General features: G+C 50.1%; 1 protein-coding gene across 2 annotated transcripts in view; it reads right to left on the reverse strand.

The window, feature by feature from the left end:
* The window catches only part of LRIG1 (leucine rich repeats and immunoglobulin like domains 1), a 95,565-nt gene extending 79,963 nt beyond the window's left edge, over positions 1-15,602 (reverse strand). Inside the window, exon 1 of one of the 2 annotated variants that reach the window (XM_087742888.1) lies at positions 15,406-15,602. In XM_087742888.1, coding sequence (XP_087599014.1) covers positions 15,406-15,587 — 182 coding nt within the window. In that variant the 5' untranslated portion in view covers positions 15,588-15,602. The remainder of the gene's footprint in view (positions 1-15,405) is intronic. The other variant, XM_087742889.1, reaches the window with a different exon arrangement.
* Between the last annotated feature and the right edge of the window lie 5,097 nt (positions 15,603-20,699).

Consider the following 20,699-nt stretch of genomic DNA (forward strand, 5'->3'; position numbering starts at 1 on the left):
AGGCTGTACTGAAACCAAAGAAATATCATGTGTGAGCACTAACCACAGTGTAACAGAGATAATAAACAACAGACAGGCAGCCATACGCAATGAGGCTAGTGCTTTTGGTAGGGGAGGCAAATTAAAAGGAAAAGAAATACCGAATTCAGCAACCATCACACAGCTAAAGGACCTATTAAATTTCATATGGACCCATTTCTCCAAGTTAGGCTAGAGGAGTAACCTCCACAAGGAAGCCAGCTCACTGCACCCTGCTGTACGAGTGGTTGTAGCACCTCTGACTTCAGCAGACCATTGCCTCAGCACCAGGGAGGGTCAAAACCAGGTACCTGCAGCAGGGAGGGACAAAGCGATGTCCGTGCGGTCACGCAAAGCACGTGCACAACACAGAGCATGGGGTGGCACCCAAGTCCCAGGGCAACAGCCTGGGTTAATGTGCACAGGAGCAGTTCAAGCTCTGATCCAAGACAGACCTGGTGCACTCTTCTAAATTATATGTAGGAAATAACTACAAGAAACAGGAACCTAAAATACACTGTGCATCTTTGCAACCATGTACCTTGTTTTCACACCCCATGAAATTACACTTGCAAACAGCTTGTACTCAACATCAGGCAAGTGAGGGCTGCTACATGCAAAGCACCTCAAGTCTGCTGGGCTCCTTCAGAAGCCTCTGGCATCATGGACTTCACCAAGAGAACCAACCGAGCTGGATTACTAGCCTCCTACACCAACCTCCACTTTCACAGCAAATAAAACTAAAATGAATGCTGACATCTATCTTATCCATGCTTTTACAAATGTTTTTCATATTATGTGAAATAATATCCTATACCCCACAGAAAAGAAGTCTTAAAAGGAAGCGGGACAACTCTGTGCTTGCCAAGCAGAGGAACCTGGATTTAGAGCATCTGTTGAAATTAGCCTCCCAAGACCAGTTTGATGCATTTTATCACTGCAAGGAATTCCACAAATACACTGGTAACTTTTAAGCGTCAGTGTGGGTTCCTAGGTAGAAAAAACTTTTTAAAATATGCACTTCCCAGAATTTGCAAACATTTACCAGATGTAAGAGAATCCACAGATGATTCATCTGCCATGACAAGTGTGTAGACACCAAATCTAGCAGTAGAGGCTGAGCACCCATCTCTGTTGTGATTAAAAGCCTACAGCCAGATACACTTGGTTGAACAAAGGTTTGCTTTCAATTATATTTCAGATTCTTCTAACAATAACTGTGTGGCATCTGGCACCAACACATCTAAGCCTTTGAAGTGGTTCTTGACTTCAACGGGAAGAGGGGGGAGGGCCAAAAAAGGAATCGATCAGCAATTTCTCTTCTCTGAAGAGAAAATGTTAATACCACAATCCCCCAGCACACCAGAAATGTGCTAGCAAAAACAAAAAATCCAAACCGAAACCTATATTTGGGTCAAAATAACAATTGGCCTACACTGGGGTTGCTGCTTTCACCTTCAGAAACAAGGTTATGAGATACATGGGTCAATGGTCCCAGACACAGCAGCCTCCCAACACCTCCCCACAGCTGCCCTGGGCGCTGTGACACTCCACATCTCCTTTCCAGGTCACTCATGCTCACGCCTGTAATAAAAAGCTCATGGGAAGAGACATCTAGTCCCTAAACCCCAACCCCAGCAACCAGCAAAAGCACAGTTAGGTAAGACCAGGAAGGCAGCAAGCAAAGCTTGCTGTCACATTCCCCATTCAAAATGTAATTGCTGGCCACCCAGCCCAAGGGAAAGGGCAGCACTTCCACTTCCCCGTTCCTGGGCAAAAGCAGCAACTCCCACTGAGCTCTTCCACAAAAAAAAAAATCATTGTGGATGTATGTTTGCAGCATCCACCACAGACCAGGAAAGCAACACACGGGTGCTGCAGGGTGTAGACTATGAAGTGCTGGTGACCACAAGACCGAATCACCTCTGGACATGCTGAGGAGAACATCCCCAGGAGGCTTAAGCAGGGTTTGAGCACTGGTTTGCAGTGTCTGCAGGTAGAAGAGCTGCTGTACACCCATGCTTCCCTTTCACTTAAGTCCATGTTGAGGTAGTTAAACTCCTTTTCAGATCTAGCTTTAAATTACATCACTAGGTTCATGGGGCAACCAGTGCAAGAGCAGGGCAAACAAACCTCATTTTTAAAATGCCTATCTTTATCTGGTTTGTTCAAATAAGCAGAGCTGTGGTTTAACAGCAACAAGGTGGCAGAGCGCAACAGCTCCCAAGAGCGGGGATGGTGGTTTTGATCGGAATGATTTTCATTTAAAGAGGGATAAAAATGCCTTATTCATTTTCCCCAAGCCGTGCCCAAGTCCTACCAACTCTTTTTGTTAGGTCAGGCAGCTTCTGGAAACATCTTCTGGCTCAAAACATTTCCAGAATTTCAAGAATCTGCTCGACAAATCTTGAGGCTGCTTTGTTCAGGAATGCTGACATGTGGGCAAGGAGAAACCAAATGATTCCCTTGAATGCTGCAGAAAACTTTAAAGTCTGCCCAACATGAAAAATGCAAGAGTCAAAATTCTGAAGGAAGTGTGGGCTTTCTGCTGCATTTCAAATATCACCCCAAACATGCTCTTCCAGCACAGGAACGTGGCCATGCCAGGGCAGCCTGCATGCCTAGCAAGGCTGGTGGCCTCCAGGTGCTCCCCTCAAAGCAGGGCTGCAGTTAGGAATGAATAAATAAAACAGACTTTCAGATCACATTTTCTTGGCCTTTACAGAGATGATCATGCTGTGAAAGAGCTCTGGGCAGAGAGTCTGTTCTCCCCAGACAGGATCCACCCGCTTCCCAAGGCCTCCCCGTGCACAAGCACCAAAGGGGAAGCATGCACTTGGTCTTCTACTTGCACAGCTCCCGGGACAATAATTGAGTTGTCCTCTGGAAATACCCATTGCATTCCATGAAATTGAGAAAAACAGATCTCTAGCTTATCCATAAAGCCTAATATTTATAGGCCTACATTTGGTCAGATGGATCTTCACTGTTTGAATTACAGGACCATTTTCAAGCCAGGAAGTCTTGCCCAAGCCAGCAGTGTGCTGGTGGCAGCAGAAACAAGGCTCAGCTCCTGCTTCAGCACTGCATAAGCATGGCATTTATTTGTGCATTGCTCCCAGTCCCAACAGACACCAAGATGAGTGCTGGAGGGATGCTTGTGACTCCTGGTTGCCAGGCTGTGGGACACCAATGTCACAGCACTGGGCCAAATGCAGACCAAGGGTGGACAACAGCTACTACAGCAGGCTGAGCATGGCTAAGCCACATACTGCCCCAAAAGCACCGTCAAATATTACATGCACAACCAGACAGAACACAGTTGATTCACCTCGACTCAATAGCCCTCAGTGGAAGTGGCTACAGAGAACAGGGAAAGAGCCAGCAGCTGAAGGCCTGGCAGAGGGAGCAGCACTGGAGGGCTCATTCCTGGCTTGTCCTCTGCCTTTGCTCTCTGCAGACCCTGATCTGAACAGGAATCCTGCAACCCTCTCCCCCATGCCATGAGAGCATCAGGAGAAGGACCGTCTCTACTCCTCCAGGGCAGGCACGGCCAGGTGCCTCCAAAGCCATCCAAACAAGCCAAGAGGGATTCCACATTTCTAACCAAAAAAGCAGGAAAACCATCAAAAGGCATTACAGCTGCAATGGACCATAACCTCCCCAAAACATTTCAAGGCACATTCTCAATCCGCTCCCAATCCCACCCCAGTCCCACGAGGGCTGTTCCTGTTACTACCTATCACACAGCAGCATCAGGAAACAGACTTCCCAGGGGTTGGAAATTTTCCAGCCGCCGGTTGCAAACAGCCCAGGGAGACAGTGGGCCATAGGGAGATTCAATGGTTGATGCATCCTGCAATGGCAAGGCAGAGTGTTTTATAACCCACAGTCAGAATTACTCAGGAAACCTTAGAGGAAGCAATTGGAAATTGTTGGATGGGGAGACTTCCCCATTTTGTTTCCAAATCTGCAGGCTTGCACCGAATTCCTCTTCTTTTAGCCATGCCTCTCACAAACAAAGCAACATTAATTAGCACACAGCCCCAAAAAATGTGCAGCTGCCACCTTCTCCTCCCCCCATAAAGGTAGATTTGTGTTGTTTTGACTTTAAAAAAATTTATAACAAGCCTAAATGGCTTAATCACACACAGCCTGCTCCCCAGCAAGCCTCACACTGGCATTACAACTTGCACACAGGGTGCTTGAAAACCTCTGCTTCAAGCTGTCTCAAGTATTCACAGCTGGAGGGTGAAGCAAACAGTAACAGCAGCTACCAGAGCCTGGCCAGCAGCCTGCACACACACCAGCTCACCGCAGCACCAGGGCGGCCAAGAGGGACCACCACCTGAGGACAGGGTGGGCAGGGGGGCACACAGGGAAGGTACTGCAGAAAGCTCATGCGGTCTGAATAAGAGAACAGCCTGGGAGCTGGAGGAAGCCTGGGAGATGTGCAGAGGGATGCAGCACAGTCCCAGCATCCCTGCCAGCTGAAAGGACAGCTCAACAGGCTCTTGTTAAGCAGACCACAAAGTGGGAGCACTCGAGACACAAGTGCTAGAAGCCATGAGAGATACACTGTAGTAAACAGCTTGGGCTGTGTGATTTGGCATCTCCCAAGGATGCTGCCCAGCTGTGCGGCTCTGCCCTCTCCCCACACTTGCTATGAAGCCCAGACCCCAGGAGCAGTCAGGAACCCCAGGCACTGTCCCTGCCCTGCCACGGTGCTGCTGGGGAGCAGGGAGATGCAGACACCCAGGACCACTGCTTCTCACCCATGGCCAATTGCTCAACACCCATCAGGCCACAAAGGCATCTTCTTCCTGGAAACTCTGCTCCAAGAGTGGAGTAGCAAGTTGCCAAAAACTATTCCCAGCTGTGGCCACAGCAGTCACAAGGGCTTACTGCTTTGGCTGAGACACTCCCCCACTGCATGGGTGGCACTGCTTTATGCACAGAGAAACAACCACACTGGTCCCCAAAGAGGCCAGGATCGGGTGCTGCCTTCACAGCATCCCCTGCTCACAGGAACAATGCGTGGGGTAACCCAGCACCAAACCCTCCGCTCCTACCCACAGTTATCAGCTAACACCAGCACCATCCCAGCAAGACTCTGAACCCCTCCTTCACCAACCTCCTAACAGAGGTAAGCACAGCGGTCGGCAGAGCCGTGTCTCACAGCTGGGTCTGTTACCCACTGTTCCTGCAGGGATGGTTTAATGGCACTGCTCTCCCCAACAGGGATTCTTTGATGTCTCATACAGGATAATCTCACACTCCTTTCTTTGCCTTGGTGGGGATACTGGCACAGCCACTCTCCCCAGCCTGCTGCCTATGAGAGAGGTAGGCATTTCAAATTTGAGTTCACTCCTCAAATTGAAGTTGGCCAACAGCATCAAAAGCTCTGGGGGAGAACAGACACGTGCAATCACAGAGCCTCCTTTCTCAGGAAGCCTGGCTAAAAAGCAGTACCTGCCTCAGAGCGATTATTAAACCAGGGAGAAGCAAAGCCAACTGCTGTTCTAAGTAGACAGTATAAGCCAAACATCCCGTCAGATCTGTACGACTTTCTGTCCAAGGAGATTAGCGCAAAGACCAATACACATCGCTGCTGGTAAGGTTGGTAAGAATGAAACCGGAGCTCCTGGCAGGGGTTCAGCTCACCAAGAAGTCAAAACCCAAGCAACTTTCCCTGCTATAACAGGAAAAGTTCATTCATCCGTTCTTATGAACAGTCATCCAAACCCCTTAAGTTCATTGGTCTCAACAGCTTTTGGGTGGTGATCATCTCAAGAGCAAAGGCTGGAAAGTGGGAAGGAGGACATACAACAGGTTTACAACCATCTGAAACAAAGACAGCACAACTCCCACAAATGCTTCCAAATCAGAGAGGTCTAAATAAAATCTTATTTGCTGCAGCATGTGTGCCCTAGTTCAGAAATAATCCAAAGGTGTTTGCAAGCCAGGAATTCTGACTTAGAAAACCCATTTAAGGAGGAAAAAGGAGGAACAGAGTTGTTTATAGACTAACATAGATAGGAACAGCACAAAAATATGCTTAGCAAAGGAAAAGTGGAAAGTATTCTGACACCTTTCAAAATAAATCATCATACGGTTTCTTTAAATCTCCTAAAACAGAAGTCTCCCCATTTTGCCAAAACAAATGAAATATAAATGTGGATCTGACTCTGCCCCTTGGTTCAGAAGGAGACAAAGGTTACACAGAGTGGGGATGCTCTCCTGGCTCACCAGCAAGGACAGCCACAGGCAGTAGAGACACAAGCACCAGCCAACAGCCCCATGTCAGCAGCACTTGGCACTTCTGCACTGCCCATGCCTTTGCCATTGCCAGATAGGTGCAGGAGCAATGAAGTAAGTGGTCATGAGAGAAGGGGTAGAGGGTGGAGAGCTTTCAGGTGCCACCCAGATCATCGAGAGACCTCCTTGCCCTTTGCAAATGACAGAGAGGGCACTGCTAACATCAGCCAAGCACAGATCCCTGCCATACTCCCTGTCCTCACATCCTCCCCAGGTGGCAAAGCCCAATGAGAAAGGAGCAACAACCCCGTGGCTCCATGCACCTTCCAGCTCCAACTCAAAGCAACCACCTTGTACTGGGCAAGAGCCAAGCTACCTGCTCATAGGCCAGGCTGCTGCAGGAACAGCCCATGCCGCCCAGACTGCTGGAGGATATTTTTTAGGTCTGTGCTAAAGGAAAGCTACTGGTGCTTTTTCACAGCTCTCGAACCTGGGTGGACTGCAACTGACAGAGAGCAAAAAGCAAGCAAAGGCTGCTCCCCAGGCAGTGGCGAGCTAGCTCCAGCCTCCCCCAGTGCATGCAGTGGAAAGAGGCACCAGTGTTTGGACACCTGGAACACATTTAGGGGGCAATTTTTCACAGGGCCTCCAGCCAGGCAGTTTCTTATGATAGCTGTTTTATTACCCGTGATACAACCCACAGACCAGCAGCTCCCCATCCACGAGGTCTCCTACCACCCCACCCCTACGGGGACATCACCCACAGCAAGCCCCACCAACAGGGCACCTACCCAGGACACCTCCTGGTTGCATTTAAGGATGCAATGCTGGAGACAACGCCCAGTAAACCTGCCATCTCCACCTGATTATCTTCCACCAAGCCCTGAGCACATCCAGTTCAACACCTTCAACTCCAGTACCCATCTGTGCTGGCGATCAAACAGCACTAGCTGAGCACTGCCACACACACTGCGAGCGCCAGCCCACTGGCCAGCCGTCACTTTTTAGAAGTATTTTCTAGATGATAGATAACATAGAAAACCTGTGTTTATATTGGCACACAGCAGGCTAAAACAGACTTTAAGTGCAGTTATAAAACAGCCCAGTCTACACCAGCTAGGCAAAGTGTGTTGTGAACTTGCAGGGCAGTATTTGGAGAGAGGCTCATTAGTAGCTGGTGCTGGTGGTAAACTCCCCAGGGCAGAGGAGCATTCACAGCACTGAAAGACAACAGGGTCCCATCCTGGCAGGTGCCCATCCCAAAAGCACTTTAGGCAACCAGGGAGAGAGACATTGGTGGTGAGGACAGATCTGTGTCCCTACATGTGGGGAAGCAGCAAAGCCCTGACTTTGCATTTTCCATGTCTCATTTCCTTCTTGCACCTAAGGGCTCGTCCTGTCTTTCTGCAGTGAGCAAAAACCTGCCAACTGGAGGAGGTGGTCTTGGAAAAAAGCATCTTATTTCAAGATTTCACAGCCAAATTTCCACTGAACTCAATGGATGTGTTTTCTAATCTGAAAGGATTCATCTAAAGAATAGGTGCCTTCAACAGAAGGGAAACATTTGTGATACACAGCCTGCATAGGGGAGTAAGGTTTACAGGAAATGCACTTAAGACCGCACCTCTGCAGATTTCCAAAAATCAGCGAGATTGCTCTGGGGGTCCAAAAAAAAAGACACCAAAGGAAAATTCAAACAAGTTACCATCTCATTATGAGCAGCAATATCAAGACTACCTACCCCCCCAAAAAAAACCCACAACAAGTTCTCTTGCACAGAAACTTTAGCTCCAGAACAAAGCTTTAGCCAGCTAATGCATTTCTAAATGCGACTTGTGCATGACACTGGAGTATGTTTTATAAATCTGTAGCTGTGTAAAGCTGTTCCAATTGTAAAGCGTCTCTGATACTTCTGCTGAAATACATGCAAAGCCACTGCAGCAAACTATGAAACTGCCATGACAAGTGCAAATAACCAACCATCCTGCCTACACATTCAGCATGGTTAACATTAATAAAAACTAGGCAGATGGCTACAGTTTGAAACCTGTCCTTCAATTCTTACTCAAAATGAAAATGCAACCACACAGAAGTGAACCATGCTCCTGGAACTGGATGCGACACAGCATCAGGTCTTGAGAGGTGCCCCCAAAATAGTAGGGCCTGCTTCTAGATTTCTCCAAAATTATATGGTTGTGGCTTGAGAGACAGTATGCTGAAAATATGAGGAAGCATAACATGTTACATATGTTGTGGTCCTGCTCTGAAACTGGAAGAGGCTAGGGTTGAAGGACTCGGGCTGCAGTGCAGGACTTGGTTAACTATTAATAGATGACTCAGCTACAATAGTAATACGTATTTTCTGTTCCGTGCTAGCACAACAGCACCCTGGTCCTTGACTTGGGCCCCTATGCACAGCAGAAAAAATACTTCATAGCACATCATTTAATAGCTGCACGTACCAGGAAATAGGAAAGATTGTTTATTCACCCTTTGTTGCTTCCTACAGCCTCACACTCTGCTCCTTCCTTCACTAAAAACCAGCAAGAGACCTCAGAGGAGAGCAGCCGGCAGGGATGCAGTCTCCCAGGCTTGCATGAAACCACAACCCAGAGCAAGGGGCTATGTTTATTCACTGGTATTCACCAAAGCCATGCGTTATACTAAATCACTCCCCTTGCCCTGAATGAGGTGCCAATTCCTGCCCAGCCCTGGTCCCCCAGAGCTGATGAACCTGGATCTTCTGCAGATGGCTCTTCCCAGCAGCATTAGCCTAAATTATCTCTACTCCATTCATCCACATGACTCCATCCAGCTCTGCATTGCAAAACAAGGGAGTCACACTTGGCAATTAGGTTAGCAGCACAAAATGATTATGTTAAAAGCTGATGAGCTGAGCTAACTCAATCTGAGGTGTCTCACAGGGCAGCCAACAAGATCAATTAAAAGCCCTGCAGCCCTAATTGAGAGTTTCTGGGTGTGGTTGACACACAAGTCAGGGACAATACACAAGTTCTCATCAGACCTGGCTACCAAGAAATGAGAGCCATCAGCCACTTTTTAAGCCACTCAGACTTCAAGACAAAACTTTAGCCCCTCTTCAAGAGATCAAAGCAACCAGGAACCAGAGGCAGGCATTGCTTGGGCATGGCTAGGGCCTCCTGGCACTTGGCCATTCCTAGCTGCCCTGCAGAGCTGCTGGGAGCTGCACATATATTGATGACCCCAGGTGCATGCACACACACCTCCAGCACCTGGGGGAGTGCCTCAACATGAAGCCACCTTGAACCCTTCCAGCACCCTCTGCTAAAGCTGCAGACTGGGGAGCATCCTTCCAGCACCCTGGGACTTCCCTGCACCAGGTGGGGCTCACAAAGACTAAGGCCCCATCTCTGAAGTGCTTCTGCATCTGCCTAAATCCCTGTCAGAGACAAGACTCCAGCACCAGCTTAACTTTAAGCAGAGCACTGAAATCTCACCCACACTCAAGGAAGCATTTAAGAACCTGAAGTGCTTTGTTGAAGTGTCAGGGCTCCCAAACATATCAGTTTACCACCTCTAGCCTCTTGATGCCAGCAAGCAAAGGGGGAAGACAAATCAACCTCACATTTGCTCCTTCATCCCTTAGCTCCAAGCACGAACTCCTGCAAGGCTCAGCCACCCCCAAACCTTACATCCACAGAACTGCAGAGCAGTTTGCACAAGCAAAGAAAAAAAATATTAAGCTGTATCTAACACATAATAATGGTTGATTTTCCTAGAGAACAATTGATGGTGTGTTCGTTTTTTTGGCTGCCTACTGAGATGCTCGTTCCCCTGCCCTGGGAATTTTCCCTCCGCAGCTCCTCCTCCCCCAGCTCCCAGACCATCCCTTCTCCCCTTTTCAAACTGCACCCATTGTAAATGGCACTGAATATTAACACAGCCCATTGAGCACTTGCTCCTTTTGTATGGGACCCCTGCGTTTCAAATTGCAGTCACTGCAGAGAGGAAAAGCCTCGAAGTGATTAAATGCCATGAAGTCTCTCAAAAGGAGAGAGGAATATGCAGAGGAGGCTGAGGGGGTCCTAGAGCCTTTCATTTGAAGCCAGGGGCTTCTGCAAGAGCCAGAAAGGCTTCTTGATGGGGATATTTTATCCCCTTCAAGCTTCATTATGAAGCTCACATGCATTTCTAATCCTAGTCTGATTGAGATAGTTCCTGCCCCAGCTGTGGCTCAGTCAGGGATTAAGATGAGAAGATCAGACAGCAGTTGCAAAGGGCTTGCTGTTAACTGCTGTTCTCCAGTAAGCACCAATAAATATCACGGCATGCTGAGGGTGGTCAGTGAATCCACCAACACATGTTCACAGGAAGGGCGGATTTATTTGCAAGTGCATGTATTTGTGTGTAAGCAGCAGGCCCAGAGAGGCTTTCCTGTTACCCCACCAGGACCAAGCTCCAGAGCAGCAAATGCAAGCCTGCAGGGTGCAGAGCCATCCCACAGCCCCAGGGCTGGAGACCTTCCCCAAGCAAGGCCACTGCTGAGGATGCTCCAGGAAGCACCAAACCCAAGCGTGTCATTACAAGCTGAGCACAATTTCTTTTACAAGCACCACCAGCTCCCAGCACTGTCCCACTTGAGCAGGAAGCCTTCCCCCAGACCACCACTCAGGAGGGAGCTGCTGGCTTTGCAGTATTTCTTTGGGTTTCCACTCCCTTTCCCCAGGAGGAGGGAGGGGGACAAGCCACCTGCACTGATCCACATCGCCCTCTCCCAAGCCGCCCTTCCAAGCCCAGCAGCCCCCACACAGTGGGGGCTCCGCAGCTGCACAGGGCCAGGCGCTGTAAGCCCAGGGTGACGATTACTTAATCTTTGTTCCATTATTTCAGCAGGGCTGGAATTGGGACATGCAAGGGAGGAACTGCCAGCAGCACTCCCCTCTCCTGGCACCATCAGCAGGAGAGTCCGTCCCCCCACTGCCTTCTCTTCCAGCATCTGCAGAGGAGCATGAGTTACTCCGGAGCCCGAGAACAACCGATGTCCATCTCCAGAGAGCACCATGCGCACAGGCAGTGGCACAGCAAGTTTTCTGCAGAGCCCTGCTCCACTCTACCAAGTAAGCAAAGAAGCTACCCTAACATATAAGAGCAGAGCAACAAGACTTGGCACATTAAAACCCCAGTTTAGCAAGAAATTTAAGTTAATAGGCAATTTTGAGCACAAACGTTCAGTTTCATTGCCTTCAACAGAATCTTTGTGTGCATACACTTGAGCACAGCAAGAGTCTGCTCCTGACTCCTAGTTCAAATGCATTTCCAGGCCCTAAAGCCATTGACAGGCACCCATAGGATTTTCAAAAGCATCCAGACGCTTTGCCCAGCTCTCTCCAGAGAGCAGCAGCACCATGCAAACAGCCAACATCTGTGCAGCTGGTGCCTCAGGGCAACTTATCCATACAGCCAAACTCCAGAGCCTCCCTGGGAAACCAAGAGCAGCTCTTAGCCCAGCTCTCCTGGGCACTGTCAAGGACTCTGCCTGCTTCCCAGACATGCCAAGCACACACCAACCCAGAGGCAGAGGACTCTGTGCATGGATGCCCAGTATCCCAAACACTTCCCCTAGTCATTTGAGTCAAAAACCACACAACACATCTGTTTAAAATAAAACTTTTCATTCCTCCAGACCATACTAGCAACGAATTAGCTATCCAACTGCACTTCCACAGCTCCAAAGCCTTCTCACCATTCAAATTTGTACCCAAAAATATTACTCTATCACTAAAAAGGAAGAAAAAACACCTCTCATACATTATGCCTACAAGTCTTTGTTCTACCACTCCTCAAAAATTAAGATGCATGGAGAGACAGAAACAGAGGAGCAGGGGATGTGCCATGTCACCAACACTGCTGGAGTCCCACACCTGGCTTTTCTGGGCACAAAGCATTTTGTACTTAAGCTTGCCCCCAAAGTTTATGCCACATATTACACTCTAATGTAAAAATAAACTTCAGACTTAAACATCAAAAGACACGAAGCATCTCCAGCAGCTTTGACGTGAGATGCTGCAAAGGGGCCCTGCACAGCAACTGCTCAGCAGAGTGTGATTTTCCCAGCATCCCACATAGACCAGGGACTTTTCACAGCTGCAGGGCTCGCAGCAGCTGGGTGCTGCAGCTCCTGCGAGGACAGTACGGGTCATGCTGGAGTGTTGCAATGTGCCCTACACAGGGCTGCTCAGCCAGCAAGTCCTGCATGCTTAGATAACTGGCATGCAGTATTGAGCTGCCTGTTGCTTTTAAGAAAAAAAGCATCTGTGCCACACTGCATTAACTGTGAGCAACTGCAGTGCACCCGCCCTTCTGCATATCAGTTATGCCTTCTGAAAGCTAGGGAGAAAAATTACAACTCCAAGCTCTACTGCCAACAGAGAAATAACAATAGTTTCAAAAGTTCCCAATGCTTTTCCACAGTACTGATAGTCCTGTTGACAAAATACGCAGCGCAATTAAGTCTGTTCCAGAACCCTCCCCAGTGTGTCGAGCAGTGTTTCCAACCCTGCAAACAAAAGCTTTATCTCCAACACACTGAAAACCGACTCCAAGCACTGCTTCAGCTTTGCAGCACTCCTTAGAAATAAAAGATAAACTACTAAGGAGGGATTTTTCAATAGCGCTTTAATGAAGTTACAGCACAGCCACCACGAGTCACTGAAAACAGGATTTATCTTGTCTCCTATTCGCAATCGAACATACCCGAGCTTATCACCCTGGGGAAGCAGACACCTTCAGTGGGAGACACAGCCTGCCCAAAAGCGATGGGAGATGAGGGATGCGCAGCTCCGACATCGCCTGTCTCACCCCGGTTTACGGCCGGGGAACCCACACCCCCAGGCTGCTCCTGCATCCCCGGGCAGCTGCAAACCTTCATGTTTGCCTTCTGCTTCTTTAAAAGGGCACGTTACAAAAAACCAAAGTGTGACGGAGATAGCTGCATAGAGACAGCTTTTCTCCAGCACACTGTGCTTTTACAGAGGACATTAAACAACTAGAAGATTAGTTAACAATTCTCTGCACCAGAAATCAGCATTTATGACCCTACCAAGTACGAAAAAAGTGCTTCAGCTTTGTGTCCCTAAACTGAAATAAGCAATCCAAGTGACTTGTAGTGATTAGAAACAATATTACTTTAAAAACAAAAAGTCTTAAATGTCTGCTTTTTATACTAGTTATGGAGAAGGAAAAAACCCTTAATTTTGCATTGTCAGATACGAAAGCCATCACAAACTTCCACTCTAGCCAATTCTTTGGTTAGTTTAGAATGTACAAAATGACAAACCATATTCTGTCTAAGTGGTTAAAAGATCAACAGCCCACAGGTCCGTAGCAGTAGATTTATACATGCTATTACTTCACCAATAAAATTTAAACTGAACTCAAGACACTCAAAAATCTGTTCCATATGAAAAAGACACTCCTGGGTATTAGCACTCCCCAAAAAACAAAACCATAAATTTGTTCAGACTGGGCTATTAATGCATTTCTCTGCATGAGCAAAGATACACTGTCCTATTTTAAGAGGTGCATGGGGATGCTGGAATTCGGCTGAGAAGACTAAAACCTGCCCTGAAAGGTGCCCAAGGCTGAAGGAAGGATCCCTCAGAGCACACAGCAACAGGTGAACAGGATGAGTCAGGGTTTTAATGCAGAGCCCACACGTTCCTCTCAGTACACCACCTGATAACTTCACATGAAACAAGGCATTTCTGCAGCCAAAAGCACATAATACCAGGGGAATCTGACAAACCTCCAATAATTCTTCTTAATAAGGAGCTGGACGATCTCCAGCAACACTTCAGTGACCATTCTCTCTCCTGGCAGAGCTGAGGAGTATCTGTTACAGAGGTTTTATAGATTCAATAATCTATAAGTCTGTTCAAACAGCCAAAAGGCCCAGCAACAGAAGGGCACTTCTCCCTCTCCCTACTAGATCCTTATTTCCCAAGGTTAGCTAATAGTTGAGGACACTTATTTTTTACAGGTTTATGAGCACACACGCATACTCGTGGTCCTCCTGCACCGTCACTGTCAAACGAATTGAGCTGTCAAAGTCAAGCACACTTCGCCCCCGACTCTCTGGTATTTCACGGGTCTGATGTTGTGTTTCGGATCTCCCCACGTCGGAGCAGCAGCTGCGCTCGGCGGTAACACAACCGGTGCGGACCCGCTGTGCTTTACGGGAAGTGGAAATCACGCACTGGGCCATGTACCTGAACACTTTAAACACCCTTCCAGGGAAAAAAAACAGCCACAGCACTGTGTAGTAACCACCAGGTGCTGGGCTGTACGCTCAGCTGCCGTCCAGGACATATGATACGCTGCAGGTTAATAACTCCGAGAGCCAGACAAGAACCGGGGGAATGGCAGCCAGCCACGCAGCTTTTATTGGAAACCACCACCCGGTTTTTCTTGAAACACCCCAACAGCACCACGAGAGCCCAGGGCCCCGTTCCGACCGACGCTCGCTGCCTCGCCTGCTTTCCCACCTTAACGGCTGGAGGCTGGAAACGTGGAAAGGGCAAGCGCGGCCCCGGCGCTGGGGTCCATATTTGGGCACCTGGGCGCAATGCTGGGGCGCAGCCCGGTTCGGAGCAGCAGGCCGGGCCCGGGGTGGATGCCCTAATAAGGATTCGGGAGCCCGAGCTGGCCGTTATCTCCAGCAGATCCCATCCCTAGAGACCAAACCCGCTCCTGGCTCTTCCCCCCCGGGACACCCGTGCAGAGGGGAGGGAGAGCCAGCCCAGCCAGGGAGCCCCGGGCTCCGCTCGCCCGGGACCAGCATCGCACCCGCCGCCCCCTCATCGCCTCCATCCCCGCCGCGGGTGGGAGCCAGAGGAGACACCGCAGCTCGACAGAAGTTTCACGCCGCGCAGCTCAGCGTCTGCAAGGCGGCGGAGACCACTTTGCTTTAACAAAATAATAACAATAACATGAGTTTTGGGGTTTGGTTTGGGTTTGTTTTTTTTTTAAGCCCCCCCGGCGCACCCAGCTGCCGGCGGAGCGGCGCTGCCCGGACCCCGCGTCGCCCCCGGCCGCTCCCCCCGGCTCCCACCCCCTCCCCAGCGCGGCGGGCCCCCGCCCGGTACTCACACGTGCCGCGGCCAGCGGGGCAGGTCCCGGGGCACGGCGGGCAGCGCCAGCCCGCCGCAGCTCAGCAGCTCCCCGCCGCAGGCGCAGCCGGCGGGGCAGCCGGCGGCGGCCGAGCCCAGCAGCCCCAGCAGCGGCAGCAGCAGCGCCGCCGCCCCGCCGCCCGCCCGTGACGGCACCGCCATTTTGTATCCGGCACCGGGGAAGGTCCGCGGCGGGAGGAGGCGGCAGGAGCGGCCCCGGCGCGGAGCGCAGCGGTAACGCCGCGGGGCCCCGCGAGCGCTCAGCGCCGCTCCGCCGCCCGCAGCATCGCCTCGGCCGCCGGCGGCGCGGCGCGGCCCCGCGGGGCAGTCACGGCACCGGCATCCACCCGCCGGCGGGCGGGCGGGCACCGCCGGGCGGGTCGGCTCCGCGTCCCCGCCGCGGGAAGCGCCTCCTCCTCCTCCTCCTTCACGCCGCACGGCTCCGGCCCGCCGGCCGCTGGAGCTCCCCCTCCTCGGTGCGCTCCCGCGGGGCTGAGAGCCGGTGCGACCGCCGCGCCGCTCCCCCGCCGGCCCAGTCCCGCCGCTCCCCGCCCGGCCCGAGCGCCGCTCGTCGCGGACCCACGTTGGCGACACCGCAACATGTAGCCGCGCCGCCCCCCGCGCGCCCGCCCATTGGCTGGCGGGCGTCCTCCGGCGGGCCCGCGCGCGTCGCCATTGGCCGGGAGGTCCCCCCCGGCGCGGCGCCGCGGCGCCCCATTGATGCGGACGGCCCGTCAATCAGGGGCGCCGGGGCCCGCCCCCCTTTCCCACTCCAGGTGTGAACGCGGACGGCCGCCGCCCCCCCGCGCTGCCCCTCTTAAAGGGGCCGCGCGCGCCTTCCCCCCTCCCCGCTCCGCCGCGGGGAAAGCGATTTTTAAAAATCTCCCTCCGTAGATGCGGACGATCTGCTGCAAGACCAGGGTCTGGGGGCTCCCCCACACCCCGATGTGCCACGAAGCGGCTGCGGGGCCACGGTCCCGAGGGACACGCGTGTCCCGCCACGAACCCGTTGTAAGAGTGGATTAATTATTCACGCGTGTTGCAGACCAAACCTAAGCGACGGGTTCCGCTTCCCAAATTTACCCCTATTTTTGAGAGCCCAGCACACACCAGATGTAAGGGAGCACACGGTCCAAAGTGGGTAGACGCATGACTCCTTAGATAGCTGTGGCAAGATCATTGCGGGCAAAATTAATCTTAGAGCATTGATACACTCCAAAGGCTGAATTTAGAGGCCGCTCCTGAGCTTAGTGGAGAGCATCCAACTGGCTTTGCTCAAGTTTGGATGGGGCTGGCACAGCATTTAGGGGAGGAAGCACTTGGTGGGCTCATTGCACCCAGGGCGGGTGGGAATGTGGTTTAACCCCTCGCATCAGCCCAGGAGCGATGTGGGGAGAAGGAGGTGCGATCTTTTAGGGAGAGAAATGTGTATTGCAGCCCGATCCTGCTTCCAGTACCTTTTATTTGAGTTCTATCCTTCTGCTGCAGATTATTCCCCTGCGCAGGGACGGAGCCGTAATTCCTTTTTGTAACAGGACAGGGCATTGCACTGCAGGATGCTTTAATCACGCTGCTCATCTTCCGAGAGTCGTGTATCTCTTCATGTAAACAGCATGCATAAGGGGAGTTGCATTCGGGTTTGTTCAGAGTGGTACCCATGCTGTACAAACATGCCATCTCCTGAGAGGTGGCAAACCTGGATTGGTGGCATCCAGAGAACAGAGCGGGTCAGCTGAATCAGAAGCCAGGTGCGATGCCAAATTTGCTGGTAAGCCCAACGGAACAAGTCGGGTTTGGCCCACAGGTTTCCCGCGGGCTGTGAAAGCCCTGTGTCAAAGCCTGAAGTGTCTCGTCTCTTCACACAGGACTCGGAGTTTTGGCAGCCTCCCAGTCTCGCGAGGAGCATGAAGTCACATCTGCTCTCCATACCCATCCGTGGGAACCTGCAGCCTTGAAGCATCATCTTCAACTGACAGAAGAGCAACGGAGATGACAGGCCAGCCTTTCAGAGTGACAAAGAGTTGGGGCTTTTTCAGTATTCCTGCCTGTGGTCCCAAAACTGGGCAAACACCTTGCGAGACCCTTCTCCTCTACCGCAGCATCGGTGATCACAATGATGAAATGCTGCTTCGATGATGTGAGGGAAGGTGTGAGAGGAGACACGTTTTTGGAAGCTATATTTTGGAAGCCTCTGAATGAGGATTTTCCCTTCTCCTGCCTATTCTCCTTTTCTTCTAGACTTCTTACAGATTCATCAATGCAGCAATTCATTTCATCTGACATGATGCACAGGGATTTTCTAGGTTTCACGGCCAGCCGCCTGCCACAGACGAGTCATCCGCTGGACCTGAGAGTAATGTGGGGAGGGCTGTACCGGAGCCCCTGTGCCTCCTGGCTGCTTCGGCTTCTGGGATCAGTATGTGCAACGTGCACTGGTGAAAAGATACACATACAAAAATCATATCTAAGAGAAATGAGAAAAAGGAAAAGAAGTCTGGAAATCCTGAGGGAGGAAGGTTTAGCTTTGGAAGATGACATGGTATGAAATGTAAAAACTGGGTTTATTGATGGGGGCAAGATCTTGCTCCAGGATGAAGAGTTTATGATTTCAGTGTCCCCACCTGAAAGCTCGACCATAAACTGCAAGAAGCAGTGTTAGCTATTACTGGTGTAGCATTTGCCTGTTCTTCCCTATGTACTCTTGACAGTCCACCTGCACAGCAACTGTTTGGCCTTTGGGACAGCTTTGAACATATCAGATTGCAGAGATTAACGATAAACAGAAAACTCAATCTCTGCAAAGGCTTCTCCCCGCTCAGCACTGGGGTGACCAGGACTATCAGGCATCCCGTCCCACCGAGTCACGCCTTTCCGGGAACCAAACACCCGGCGTGCTGAGCCCAGGTGATGCTCACCGGTGTCGGCGCCCTCGGCAGCATGGCTGGGACCCCTGCTCTGCCCCCGCCGCGCACCGACTTGCGCTGGGTGACCGATGACAAGCACGCCTTTCACCGCAGACACTGCAGACACTGTGTGGGCCAGCCCTAAATCTTTCCGGGAAGAATCAATAGGCATTATTTATAGACAGGAGCTTTCACTAGGTAAAACTTGGGGTTTAGGCTTTTGTTATGCCAATGGGGTTGGGGGGGAGGAATTAAAAAAATCACATTATTGTGGCTTGGGGTCTTATTTCAGCCTTCAAGAACAGGAGAAAACAGGAGAATGGCTTAGGTTTAGTCCTCTCCTTTACTTGAAAGCTGTTTGCAAACTTAAGAGCAAGAGCTCCTGTCCCTGGGGAGGGAACGCGAGGCAGGAAGGGCAGATGTATTACAGAAAAGAGTGCAGTCTTATACAAATATATAGCCAATTAAAAACCATGTCTTTAGTTCTTCAATGCGGGAAACCCAAAGTTTGAGGCACTTTTATGGAGCGGATTTCCCTTGCCCAGTGGGGAAGGCATCATGAAAATAAAAAATGTTTGGTTCTTTTAGCGTTTCCAAATTTGACACCCAAGCTTTTTAATTACTTTTAATAATTAATTTTAATATTTTTTTAATTATTTTTGCAACCTCTGACCTCAAACCCCACTGATTTAATCTCACCCATTCAATGCAGGACTCTCAACTCGCACCGCGCGACTGACGTTGCAATGCCCATCCCCAAAGCCCCTCCGCTGTCCCCCTGCCCCCTGACAAGGACGAGAGGCTGGCCATGGCATTTCCATGGAAAGAGAGATCCGAAAGCCTTAGATAACCTTTTTAAAAAAGGTATCTGAAAGAAGCTCTCCTGGAAACTAGTCCGAATTGCCTCACATTTGCACAGGATCACTGTGCGCTGAAAATAGTTCAGCGAGGGCTGTCGGTAGGAAAGGATACTATTCTCACAGCCACGCTCTCCCTCCTACCCGAGTCCGTGCCTTTGCTAGAGAGGAGCCTGTGTACAGCATGGAGGATGGTTCTTCCTCAAACCTCATTAAATCTAATTAAATAGCTTACAAAAGTATTTATGAAAACAAATTTTAAAATGGCAAAGGCATGCCAACAAGGAAGATATTTTTAATTCTGCCGGTGTCTTTTTGTGGATTTGGAGTCGGTTCAGAAGTGCACACTTGGAAGGTAATTGCTGACAGCATGCAGAATCCATCAAGCTATAATTAACACTCTACTATTATTCTAATTGCTTCACTCAAGCTTCTGTGTTTTTTAATTGTAGAGCAATTTGCCAATAGAGAATTTAATTGCAATACATATTTTATACATTTTGGGACAAAGTACCATCATTTCCACTTCAGCAAAAATATTCCTCAGTTTTTAATAGCTTGCTTTTATTCTTTTCTAGGATCTTTTTTTGCCCGATAAAGGAATTTGATTGCAACCTCTTGTGAAATTAGTAATGATATAATATACAGGAGTGCCTGGAGGCTTCAGTTTGGATCATGACTCTATTAAGCTAGGAACTGTACATACATGTAGCAAGACACAGCCCTGAGGAGCTTGAAATCTAAACAGAGAAGACAAACTGAGGTGAGAACAGAAGTATTATCCCTATTTTACAGCTGGGGAACCGGAGCCCCAGATGACTCACCTTAGGCGACCCTGCGCGCCTGGGGTGCAGCCAGGAACTCACACAAGCCCTGAACGCAGGGCACCCTTCGTCTTTAACGTGAACTTACATTCTGCCTCCCGGTTCCTGCAAAAGAATATCTCTGTGATTTGATTTGCAAGCTAGACCTTCTAAATAACTTATAACCATCTAGGATCTACAGTCGCTTTTCATGAATGCCTCGGGTTTCAGAGCAAGAGCCAGCGTTGAACAGGAGCCTGGTGAGGCTGCAGAGTACCCCAGCAGATGTGACACACTGGATGGAGGACGATAGCAATGCTGTCAGGCTTTGTGAGGGATGTGTTTGACTTCTCCTGGGGCAGGTTGAAGGTTGGAGGCAGTGAAATAGGAAAGGATGGACCTTAGCTCATGTTGACATTCCTTGCATTTGACAATTTTCCTTCAGTCCAGCTTGGTCCTTCTATCTGCAGGGCCACAGATCTCTCTGTAAGAATGTTTATCTTCTTCTAATAATGCTCATGATGGCTTTCTACCCAACACTGATGGTGCTGAGATTTGCAAAATGTCTGATACCCATGGCTACAATCCCATATATTGTCACCCTGGTGTACTGATATGTCAATCAATATTATTACGGTGACAAACGTGTGTTGTGGGGACAGTGTACAAGATCACAGTGATTATTCAGCACAACAGCAGTCACATCTATAC

This window comes from Nipponia nippon, unplaced genomic scaffold (assembly GCF_047370975.1).
Source record: "Nipponia nippon isolate SJK-2023a ecotype South Korea unplaced genomic scaffold, ASM4737097v1 scaffold_9, whole genome shotgun sequence".
Lineage (NCBI taxonomy): Eukaryota > Metazoa > Chordata > Aves > Pelecaniformes > Threskiornithidae > Nipponia > Nipponia nippon.